A 12,947-nucleotide genomic window follows, 5' to 3' on the forward strand; every position below is an offset into this window, starting at 1 on the left:
AGGCTTGATGAAAGATTTTATGTAAGTCATGCAAACACTTTCAATGGAATATTTTAATCAGGACTCTAGTTTTAACATTCCACGCAAAAAAGTATAAGGAGCAATACAACTTGCATTATATCTGTGCATTCTTTCATATTTGACATTTGCTTATGATATGAAAAGATATTTTCAAAATTCAATCTCTTACATCAATAATATTAAAGGTCACCAGTTCGGCCTATATTCACCAAATTTTTAGCTCGTCAAAAATTGCGAAGAGTCTTGAAAAGAACTATTCAGGGGGTCATTCCTCTCCAAATTATTCTTAACGACCTTCAGGAATGTAAATTATCGATAACTGCCTCGGACAAGGTGAATGTTTGAAGGTGGCAGCGGAATTGCTCCGTGAATTACAATTGAACACAACATTGACAGAGCATTTACTGGCATATTTTGGGATAACTTTGCCAGCCTATAAGTTTAACATTGCACAAAATAACTACTGTATATTAATATAGCACATATATGTACATAAGCTTGACCTCGATGACATTATCTGCAACAAACTTGTTTATTAATTGAACAAGATTCTAGTTCAGATGTATACAATTCTTCTGAGGACTTTTGATAATTTTTGTTTCAGTCTTTTGACACTTAAAAAACGAAGATAAGATAATGTTACAATTTGTATGACAGTATCTGATAATTTCACAAATCATCTGGCAACCTCTAAATAACAGAGGAATGAAGATATATATATCTTTCAGCCATATTTAATGGACGATTTAGGCTGTCACGATAGCTTAATGCATCGCTTTGTGCATCATTATAATGCTATGTATAATATGGCTTGCGTCAAACTCTTGAGTTGCAACGTGATGGAATAGCGTGTTTATATATATCTATATAGCTCTGCCAAGTTGTATTGAGCACTATACTGCTATTACTGAATTTTTTTTACTAATATATATATATATATATATATATATATATATATATATATATATATATATATATATACATATACATATTAGATGATGTCTGTTTCACAGTGCATCACCTACACCATATGTGTTCTTATGTTCATGTGAGACTTTAATTGTTAACCCATAATTGATCCAGCTTCTAAGCTAGATTTGTACATTCTCTTTGCATTCTCTCCCTTCTCTCCTTTTGTTGTTTATTTGTAGCTGAATTTGTCACTGTAAACCAGGAGACATTTGATGTAATTTCAGTTTCTCCTCTTAACAATTATCATAAGATGTTATTATCTCTAGGTGGTCACTTCAAACCTTGGACACAATCCTTTTTATCCAATTATCAGGGCATGCTTCAGATGTATAATTTGCACTTTGTTAAATGAGTTTGCCATGGTAACCAAAAGTAGCTTTCAATTAAGATCTCTGAACAATCCAAACCATCATCAGTGTACAGCATGTAATAAATCTGTCTACGATAAAACAAAGGTGGCAATCGCACTAGGAATGTATATGGCCTATTGACACCGTAATAGTAGCGCTGAAGGAAACCAGAAAAATTAATTCAGTGTTTTATACTGTTTTTTTTTTAATTTTTAAAAGAAAATTAAATTGTATCACACTAAAAACTTCAAACTTAAAGAATTGTTAGCTGGAAAATGTGAATCAAACAAATCTCATTAACTAATGGTCTTCACACAATTCAAAATATTAAAAGCATGGATATAATAGTTCCCACATATATTTGGGAAACAAAACTATAGTGTGCACGCAACTCAAAACATGAACAATCTTAGATATACACCTAAAAATTTGACGGTTCAAGGAAGACTTTTCAAAAATTGGAAGAATGGTGCAATACACCAAATTTGATCCCAAGCATACCTAAAGGAAATGGTAAACAGTTAACTATTCTGTGGGCAAAAGAATCTGATGATTAAAGAAAAATGATGATTAAGGAGTGTAATAGCTCAGTGGTTAACTTATGACCAATTCCTGATGAGAAGGAATTACAAACACAAGATACTAAACACACAAAAATATGCATAACTATAGACTAGACCAACCAGACTACTCTTAAGGTTCCGACCATATTTTCACAAACATTTTAACAGGATGTTGATGACGTTTAACTGCAAAAACTTGTTAAAAATCTGCAAATTGAACCATCTTAACGAGGTGTAATTATCAGTGAAACATACAGAGAGTTGTTAGCTGTTAATGTTTTAACATAGAGTGTTAGCTCACAGTGGTTAACGTCGGTGCCTTTCAATCATAAGGTCCCGAGTTCGAATCACTCCAAGATTAATGTATGTCATCCAGTTACAGAGTTGTTAAAAATTGACAATTCATAATCATCGACGTTAAATATGAATGTAAGAGACTGACTTCAGTCAGGTTGCGGCTTTGATAAGCAAATGAGGCTTCTTCGCGAGTTCCTGCTTACAGGAGGATCTAAAAACTAAAAATGCAACTCTTTGCTCCAGGTGAAATGAGGCTTCATAGAGTACAAAGTATGAATGGCAATAGGCAGCATGTCAGAAAGAATAGCTGCAGCTGCTGCAAGATTCTGTGCAGCAAGGCTGAAGCATTATCAAAGTCTGCATCCTACCTAGCATGACTGCAGAGGATGCTACAGCCCAATCAACGTTGTTGTACTTTTGACACAGCAATGCCTTATACTTATTGTTACACTGTCGGGGATCATGCATTGAATGTGTGCTATTTGCAAGAGATGATCCCAAAAAAAATACTTGTTCATTATTTACAGCAGCTCTATAGATCGCACAGTCAATAAATCAAAACTAATATTTGTGGGACTTTTGAGGGATAAGGGGAGAGGATTCTAGGTAGGGCTATAGTCCCTGGGGGTCTCAGGTAAATCAGTGCTTGGGGCAAATATAGGTAAAGAATAAAGTATCCTTTCATTTTTTCCTCTACAAGAAAAAAAAGAAAACTTCATGAAGGGCAGACGAATGACTCTTGACATCACTGAGTCTACATTCTTTTATTAAAGTTGTGATCAACTAAAAGTAGCCCCACATTATACAGTATGCTATAAGGGCATATTCATGTTGTTTTGAGGAGGGGATGGGGAAAGGGGGAGGTTGAACATCATGAGTGGCTTGATCTGTGTCACCCATTTAAATCAATTAGAACATGATTGGGCTTTTTCCTACATTAATATTGCGATTTCTTAAAAAGCAGCTTACTTAGTTGATCTTCATAACCTAGCTATTCAAAGCCTATTGACACTATAATCCTAGTACAACGTAGGCCATTAGCATGACTTGGCTTTTACAAGTGATTAATAATAAATTCACCAAAAATTATCCCCCCTCAATTTCCCCTTCCACCTTCCACATTTTTTTTCTCCACACTTTTCTTATTTGTCCTTCCCCAGTTTACTCCCCACCATCTTCCCTTAATCCTCTCTTTGTCTCTCTACAGTTTATCTCCTACCTCTCCTCTTCCCTGTTGGTTTCCTTCTTCTCTCCATCCCTTGTCTTCTAATCCTCTAACATCTTTCTCTGTTGTGTTCACTCTGCTCATTAACCTGTCCGTGCTCTGTGTATGCATTTGTCCCTTCTGTTACTGTTACTTGTCATTCAGCCTCTGAAGAAGATCCTGCTAGGATCCAAACGTCAGGTCCAGGCTCTTACTTTTACACATATCTCTTACACAGGCTCTTTAGTGGATAAGCAGTTTGCTAACAGTTTTGTTTTATTTGGGAAAAAAATTATCTGGTTGTTACAATGTTGTACATCAAATCAAGTCCAACTCGCTTGTCCTTCATAAATTTGGAAAATAACTCCAAAAGAATATGTCTTAGTTTGATGAATTATAATCTCGGTAGGTGTGGTATCATTTTCTACCAAACTGAGGAAGCTACTTTCAAGGTATAGCTCCAGTTTATACTTACAGGTGGGTAGTGCATCCTCCAGTAAGCCCTTTCCTGAGTCTCTCGGATTATTCTGTCTGCTGTCTTCCTCTGTTTAGCTATCCTGCACATGAAACGAGACACATGAACATAAAGCGGTAATATGACCAAAAAGCCGTCTAGAGACTTACCAATGGTACGGGTGAGGGAAAGAGGACGTTGGTGGGGGGGGGGGAGTGCAGGCAGGTGTCAGCTGAATTAATATTCAATGGTCCATATACCTGAAACAGACGACTTCAGGTTCTTCAGAGTTTGTGTTTATTAGCTGACTTAAGCAAAATCTCGATCAGCCCGTTATACCTTCTCCCCCCATCCCCTTATGAATATTTATTGAAGAATGCCAAAATTACACTTTAATTGTTGATATCAACTACTATTATATATATCCCAGACATACAGTTAAAACAAGGAGCAGTTATGGTGAAATTTGCATCTAGAAGTTCCTTCTCATGTTAGGTCCTGCCCACCACTCCCTAATACGCATAATATGTGATCTGCACAAAAAGTCAACAGGAATCATCACTGGGTGATGGGATATCATTTTACCTAGCAACAAATCAAAACATGTTTAGGCATCACATAAACACGTACTCACACACACACACACACACACGCCAACTTGATTACATACATTGCTAATGCTTTCAGCATATAGAACCAAGAACGTGACTGTTTAACCCATCCGTCATGATGTCATTCTAGCACTAGCTGTAGCCAACTGATCATTACTTCAACTTTACAGAACATTGTCGACACCTTTGTCTCCATAACGACTCATACTATCGGGAAGCCATTTCGGTAAAAATGCAATCACATATGTATATCTTTGACACAAAGCAATCTACATCTTCAACCAGACCCTTAAATTAATATAACACCGGTTCCTTAATAACACAGACAGATTTGTTGATTAACTAGCTCTCCCTCAACTGATCTTATCCAAGGAAAACGCTCTTATCTGATGAATTTAAATCAAAGGTTCACACTTTGGTTTCCGATTCCACGACGACAAGGCCGCATTTCTGCATAATTTTTTAACTATAAAATGTTACAAACAGCATGATGTCTTTCGTTTTAATACTTCACTGTAGACAAAATCAGTATCAAAAGATACAAACAATCTTTGTCATTTCTCATTTGCGACACAAATTAAACTTAAAAATATCGTCTTATATTTTAAGGCTTAACATGATCTCCTTTCATAATTTTTCCTTACAATTTTCCCATCATTTTGTAAAATATTTTGCCTTGGAATACTCAAGTCCCTCTTTATTGGATGTCATAATTTTGCAGACTTCTTGACCCTGATCCTTCTATGATATGAATGCAAAGTTTCTAGCTGGCAGCTCATTGTGGAGATCATTGTTTATGGAGCAACCTGAGCTTATTTGAGGAAAGAAAAAATAGGTCAGATTTCCCCATGGTCAAGTCCAAGAAAAACTGATCAGAAAATACAGTTACATAACCTTGAGATGATATGAGGGTCAGCAAGTGACACAGTTTATATTAAGGTACATCTTTTCAATATAAATGGACTTCTCTCAAAACTGAAAAATTGCCTCACGGTCATGATAAGTCAGTTTGATAGTGACAAATGGCATATATATATATACAATAGTGTCAGAACTGGGGGCAGATTCTAGGTACCTTATTATGAAGTTAGATTTATACTGACTACAGTATTACTATTAAAAAAGATTACAAAATATAAATAAATAAACAGAGAGGATGGGGAAGAAGAGGGGTTGACAGAAATTTGACAACTCATCGCTTACAAATATACCAACCAGTAATAAAAATTGTTCTCAGGATTAAGAAACTCATATCTTAGCCGTTAACTGTTGCCATAGTAACAATTGCCACTAGCCATATATAAATGCAATGGTAATTATGTGTGTTAGCTGCACTTATAATGTCAGGAATTAGGACAATTTGGGAGGCGGTTTGAAGTCCAATATACTGTCATGTTTTTATGTGTTGGGACCTACATGCAATATAGTACAATATATGCAAGACCCCTTGCAACTGTGGGTAGGAATCAGGGGTGAATCCACAGAGAGGTCCAGGGGGACTTGGCCTCCTCCTCCTCTGAAAATAATTGGAAATAAAACTTAGCTGCAGGCATAATTTTGCTAAAAGCAAGGTACATAGAGGAAAAATTGAGCATTCGTATCTTACTTTTTGGTTTTTCCGAAAGGAAAAACTATGGAGTCACTCTTACCGACCTTGCAAAATTGTGAGAGTGACCGCGGATTGCAAAGTCGGTAATGACTATAACGGTTAGATTCGTCCCACACGGCAAGATACAGAAATGATGTACTCAGAGTCAAAGACTTGGTCGTTTGGCCAGCATAGTCTATGCTAAGTTCTTCAATACCGCCCTCAATTGCTTTCAGGAAACATTTTATACCGTGGTTTTGATTAACAATGGTTTGTTGTGTACCATTATTTCAGTAGCAGTTTTTTGTTTGACTGATCCTTTTTCCAAGAAGCCCTGTTTTGTTTGACCTTATATAGATCTGCCACTACAAATGTCTACATTTCAATCTTTAATTTCTATTTGCTTGTACTGTTGCTTGGCATGAGGATCAAACATTGTCTGCCACGCAAACCATTGTTGGGACTTTACACATGGCTTTAATTGTCATCAAGAACAATGATCACCACCCAGAATAGAACAGCTACTGTAGACCTGTATCAACATACAGTTACTCTAATAAATGCCAAAATCTAACCAAAGTCATATAAAGAATTCTAATTTAATTTAAAATGGTCAAATCTATTTTTGTTGTTACCCTTTTCCAAGAGCAAATTGAAAGGAAATTTAATCCTGACGTTTGAAGAAATCAGACCATCATAGATGGCTGCAGCAGAAAGTTTGGAATGTAATTTAATAACACAGTATTTTGCATTTCTTTGGCAATTTTCGCCCAATTGCATCAAACCCTTATACCAAGTATTAACCAAAGTAAGATTAGGTATTGATCACGAAAACCCACCAATCATATTATTATACCATATGAGTATTGCCATGGAATTTTAAAAATGTCATCACCTGACATCGTTTCATATTGACATTTACGAATCAGGGAGAGCAAAAATCTATTAAAATGGCTCATTTTCTCTCCATTGTTAAAAACAAAAAGTTGATTCTCATTCATGCACTCATTTTTTATTTTTTTTTGGTGTGGTAAAAGTCAGAATATGAATGGTCAGAGAGGGGTTTATGGGCCTCCTTTGAATTTTAATTGACACAAAAATTTAGCTGCACACATAATTTTGACGAAATTTAATCATGATTTGTGCGGGTATTCCTTTCTTTTTGTTCTACTGATGTTTTTTTCTTTAAGATATACCACTATATTTTAATTTGTAATTTCAAGTCTCCCAGGCCCCTGTTCTGAGATACCCTGGATCGGCCGGTGCTTATTATAGTTACAAGATATCAAATACTACTGACCCCAACAGGTAGACAAATGTATGTACCTAAGACAAACAACCATTGTGTACTTTTTCCCTCCTCTGAAAGCACAATAGCAAACAGATAATGTTTGACCTTGCCAGTACAAATCCAACTCCTGAAATCGCCTTCATGGAACCGGAACAGCCGCAGAAATGATATGCCGAATCGCGCACTCACGTAAATGACAGAAAGTAACATGACAATGCCTTACACAAATGGGCAGTAAATTAAAGAGCTTGGTTTACAGCGAGAATTTCAAAAACTGTCGTTCAGTTTTGTGAGTATCGATTTTATCATTCAAATTAGAGACTGAATACAAGAAATTGATGTAAATATATGTCACCGATAACGGCAATCATGCTGTAGAATAAAAGCTCTAATGTCATGTTCTCGTTTTCAATTTTTTGTATTTCTGTTTTTGAATCTTTCCAAAACTGCTTGAAAAGTCAATAATAGTCTTTCATGTGCGTAAGATATAAATCACATGGTAAAGCAGATCTATACAATTTTTAAAATGATTACTTGCTAAAACAACATACCAAATAGGGCGGTAACAATTTGAATGATTTTGATAGGGATGTGGTGCAGGAAGCGGGTGAATAAAGGGGGCAGGGATGAAGGGGAGGGAGAGAGGCAAGGGGGGAGGGAGGGAGAAGGGAATTGTGGAGATGTATTGTGGGCAGACTGCAGGTGGGTGTTTAATGGTTTGCCTGGCCCCTCTGACACTCGTAAATAGGCAGACATCTGCTGGATAGGCCTACATGGCGGAAGAAGGGGGTGGGGTCAGGGGCTATACATGCAGCCCTGGAACCTGAGGTCAAACAGCACCCTGGGGAAATATGGGAGGAGAAATAATGCATTCATATGCCTATGTAGGAACTGTACCAAGATATAGTGATTTAATTGTCCAAACTAGTGTCCAACTTGCTCTTAACATCCATACTCTTTAACTTTACCTCTGGTCAACTGACAACTTTCAAATACACATGTATGGACTATTCAGTCATTTGAATAATTCGGTTTATACTGTCTTTACATTATCTTTGGCGACAGTTTACAACTTTTTTAAGGGGCGCAGGCAAAGTTTGATTTAATTTCAAGACTATAGAACAATAAGACTCGATGAAAATCTATCAGAATCTGAGAAAACCGAACAGTCTTCTAACGAGTCAAAAGAGATCAGATTTGTTTCATTTTCGTCCCCAAACACACAGAACACCTGTCAATATGCTGACTTTCATTTACGTCACATACTTTTACAGCTCATCAATTCGAGAATTTGTCTCCGTTTGTAGTTGAGTTCAAAAACATATCACATTTCTTTTCTTTCTTTTACTTCTTCTTTTTTTATCCTCTCTTAAATTCTCTAACTATTCCTCTCTTTTCCTTTCTCTCTCTCTATCCTGAGAATCAAAATAGACCTCAATTCAATACCGAAATGAAAATTGCCTTGGGTACCCACCAAGGTGTCTTGAGAGGATAAAATGCACGAATATATTGCAATCCTTGGATAAAACCAGACACAATGACATTTCTAAGAATGATAAAAGCTCATAATATCAGAGGCCATTCCTCCCTTCTTTTTTTTTGCAGTCTTGCATTTAATTTAGTTTAAGGCTTTTGGAAAAGATTTAAGGGAAATGGCTGTGACACACTTTCTGACAAGATTTGTTTCAAAGTTCACTGCACAGTTAATATCCTTATTAAATTGTGAGAATTCTTTTTAAATTTTTTTCTTCTTCATCATTATTATAAATTATATTACCTTTGTCAGATCTTTGCTGAAGATATGATTAACAGCTTTTACATAATCTTGCAGGTGTGAGCTTGAGAATACATAATTAAGTCTTTTGCAGAAGGATGTCATGTAGTTCGCATATAGTCTTCCCTACATATCAGTTTGTAGCATAAAAACTCTTGAGACTGTATTAAAAAAAGTAACAGTTAAGCATAGATATCCATGTACATTCTGTGCCGCACATGAACACAACATAACTTTTTAGTGAAAGGAATTCATAACGATTGTTTGTAAGATCGTACTTCAGTCAACCGTCCTGGGATCCTACTGATAAAATAATGCAGCTCACATATATCATGAATTAGTGCTGATAGGTACCGAATAGAGGGGTGGTAGTAGAGCGAGGGTGCCATCGTTGTGTGGAGACAGGTATTTATTTGGAAACAAAAGAAGACTTAAAACTTTGGTCAGGACAGGAAAATCAGTATAAAAAAGATCTTTTTCATGAAAATGTAATCACATGTAATTACCTATTTTGCTCTTGTGCCTGGAATAAAATAAACTCCCATTTGTGCGAGAGAAGCCTCTGGAGGTTGTTGTAAGCAGTCTGTAAAAGAATAATAGAAGAATGCAATCAGTTTAGAAAAACAAAAAGGGGAGGGGGGGGGGGGGGAGCTAGCACAAAGAGACAAAGAATTGCACACATGTTTGAACAATTTTCAGACTAATTCATAGGCATTTCACCAAATATTTTGGTGAAAATTGTGACAAATATGCTGCAAATTTTTTGTGCACCTTCTGAAAGAAAATAAATTGCAATGTGTTCTTTAATGATAAACTTAAATTATTACTATCATTATTATTGTTATGACTTCCCCCAAAATTATATCCAATATGGAAGGGTAATATCAAGGCATATGATTGTATGTAATTGGCATGCCATGTAATAACCGATGCATGCCTAAATGCACATTAACATGTTGAACGGGCGCGAAGCGGGCGAAAAATTTTGGTTATAATTTCAGGCAAGTCGTTACAATTTATAAAAACCCATGTTTTATTTTTTTTTCATTATATCTTGGATATGTATTTAAAATATTTCTACTGACGCTATGTTTGAATAACTACGAAGAAAAAAATACATATATAATGTTCAAACTATGAAAGCCTGTAATCTCTATCTTAGACTTACGAACCTTATCGTATTTTTATTTTTACTTTTTTATTTTTTTTTCCAAATTTTATTTCAACATTCTTACATTGCATAAATTATAATTTCAACATTCTTACATTGCATAAATTATAATTTCAACATTCTTTTGTTGCATAAATTATAAAGGAAATTATTATAGGAAATTGGCGCATGAAATTTAGACATTTGTAAATATTCTTCTACTTGAAGCATAAATTTAAATCGAAATAAAAATTTGTTTAAATTAGGGAATTCTTCTTCAACTTTCTTCTTGAAAATATAATATTTTAGGTGGAAAATCAGAAAGTTGTAAGGGGTGCTTTAGGCACAATTTGTACCCGAAAAAAATGTCCTGCTTTGAAAAAATAAATTGTTGGCCAAGCACAACATCTAAAATAAATGACTTGCTCATATTACAATCCCAAACTAAATGATCAATAGTTTCTTCATTCTCCTCCCAAAAGGTGCACATTGAATTATTTTTAATATTCAATTGATGAAGCAAACGATTTGACCCCAGAATCCTATGAATAAAACGATACTGAAAAAATTTAATCTTACTGTCTCTTAATGACTGACAAGGGCTTAAAAAGACCCTTCTCCATTGATCCTCATTAAAAACCCATGTTATTCACAGTCAGGTACATGCTGGAAACAGATATTGCCTAAAATCTCTTTAAAATATGTAACTTCAATTAAACAATGGGGGCAATAAAGACTTGCTGATGATATAATGTAGTCAACCAATAATGGATGCAGTTTAATTTACATGCTACCACATCTTCCATCAGCAAAGCTAGATGGATTGCAGCTTTTACACACATTCACATTGCATGCAGTGCATAGTTGAAGCAGCCGATCTCTGTACAAGCTAGATCACTGTATACAGTTTGTTATTAATGTTGTACACATAGTTTCTTATGAGTCTACCGGCAGAAAAATGCAAGTGACTTTTTTTTTCGTACTGACAAATGAGGAATCCAGCGGTCAAGACAGCTAGTGACACTCAATCCCTCCCATGCAGAAGAACTCACACTAACATTAGGCACCATCAGATATATAAACTAATACATATCAGTATATAACATAAAATATCAAGATCAATGCACGCTGCAGACACTGAAAGAAAATATCCAGGCCCATTTCCGCCGTATTGAATACCAGCTGTTTCTATGGGGATCAATAGACAAGGTTGTCGAGATTCATATTGAAGAAAAAAAATCATTTTTATTCACAGTTCTCTGAGGAATAGTTCATCTTTCAGAACGAGCTTTCAGTAGCGGTTCAAAACTCATGTATATAGTTGCTGTATTCATGGCTCCTAACCATTTGCCATGCTGTTTAATTTTATTGTTGTTTCATTTTTGTTCCCATATATAGTATGTGCAAAAGAAATCAGTCTTTTAAAATAATTATTTCTTAAGTATCCAATTGGTTTCTTTGCTTTTTTTAATTTAAGCAAGTTGAGTTTATCTTGTCGTTATGATATTTCAGTCTTGGTTTCTTCCAAGATACAGTATATTAATGAGGCACGGGATTTAGGAGGTGGTTAGTAATTTTTTCCGACCTCCTTCTCCATAGAAAAAAGAATGTTACACCTCATTCTAAACTAGGTCAGATTACCGGTATCAGACGTTCCTTTGTGCCTGGGTCTTCACTCCTTTTAATGAGGGTAGTCCTGCTCAGTGCAGGAGCACCGCTTTCCAGAGGAGCCCTCAGTGGCTGATAATTAGAGATGTTTGTACTTTACGAATATTTAATGCATTGTTAACATGTTATATAACTTGACTGCTTTCCACATGAGAAACTGATCATATAGTCTGGATACTACATGCAGGCTGTTAGATAGCTCAGTCACTTTGATTGATGGGCCTTGGATATTTAAAGGTGATTTAATTCTCAAAAAGGCACAGAAATAAAGAACAGAAATACAACCTGGCCTAATAGCTGTATTTTTTTAAAGTCTCTTGCTAATGTAATGGTTGTGGTAGTCATCCAGTTCTTTTCAACAATTGAAATGTAACATAATTAATAATAATAGTAATAATGGACATTTATAATGCGCTGGTATATCCGTCAAAAAAGACGCTCATGCGCAGTGACACAGTGCGTCGGCAAAACAAAAAACAGTAAACGTAGTACAAGACAAAAATGCAAGCCAAAATGGGCAACATGTAGTGAACAATTAATTTAAACAGTTTTCATTAAATGAGTCTTGAGAGAGCATTTAAAAGAAGCAAGAGATGGACTGTGTTTTACATGTTCTGGAAGGCTGTTCCACAGAGAAGGGGCAGCAGCAGCAAAAGCTCTTTGGCCCCATGATCGATTTGAGTGATTTTCACACAGAAGTAATTTATTGTGTGATCTCGTAATAGTTGTCTAAATGGATCTGTAGCATATATCACTACGTGAAAAGTGACACTCTTAAGATTGATCAACTATGTACCACAGTGTGAAAGAAACTCAACTCAGTGACTTCCAACTAATAATAAACCTCGGGTAATTAAGTTAGATTTCGTTAATGGTGATATTGCTTAAGGCAAATTTCCTACTCGCCCAATTATATAGAGTATATATACTCTTAACATGCGATAAGGTTTGTGCGAATTAAGCCAAGACGTATAAAACTTGAATAAAATAAGAGGTGAAAAGGC

The 12,947-nt window shown here is 35.5% G+C and overlaps 1 protein-coding gene across 2 annotated transcripts in view; it reads right to left on the reverse strand.

The window, feature by feature from the left end:
* LOC139959958 (regulator of G-protein signaling 11-like) overlaps nt 1-12,947 on the reverse strand; it is an 85,431-nt gene that overhangs the window by 42,672 nt on the left and 29,812 nt on the right. For both annotated transcript variants that reach the window (XM_071957911.1, XM_071957910.1), the window contains exons 6-7: nt 9,632-9,708; nt 3,883-3,964 (exon numbers count right to left, since the gene is read on the reverse strand). In XM_071957911.1, coding sequence (XP_071814012.1) covers nt 3,883-3,964; nt 9,632-9,708 — 159 coding nt within the window. The remainder of the gene's footprint in view (nt 1-3,882; nt 3,965-9,631; nt 9,709-12,947) is intronic.

This window comes from Apostichopus japonicus, chromosome 19, assembly GCF_037975245.1.
Source record: "Apostichopus japonicus isolate 1M-3 chromosome 19, ASM3797524v1, whole genome shotgun sequence".
NCBI lineage: Eukaryota > Metazoa > Echinodermata > Holothuroidea > Aspidochirotida > Stichopodidae > Apostichopus > Apostichopus japonicus.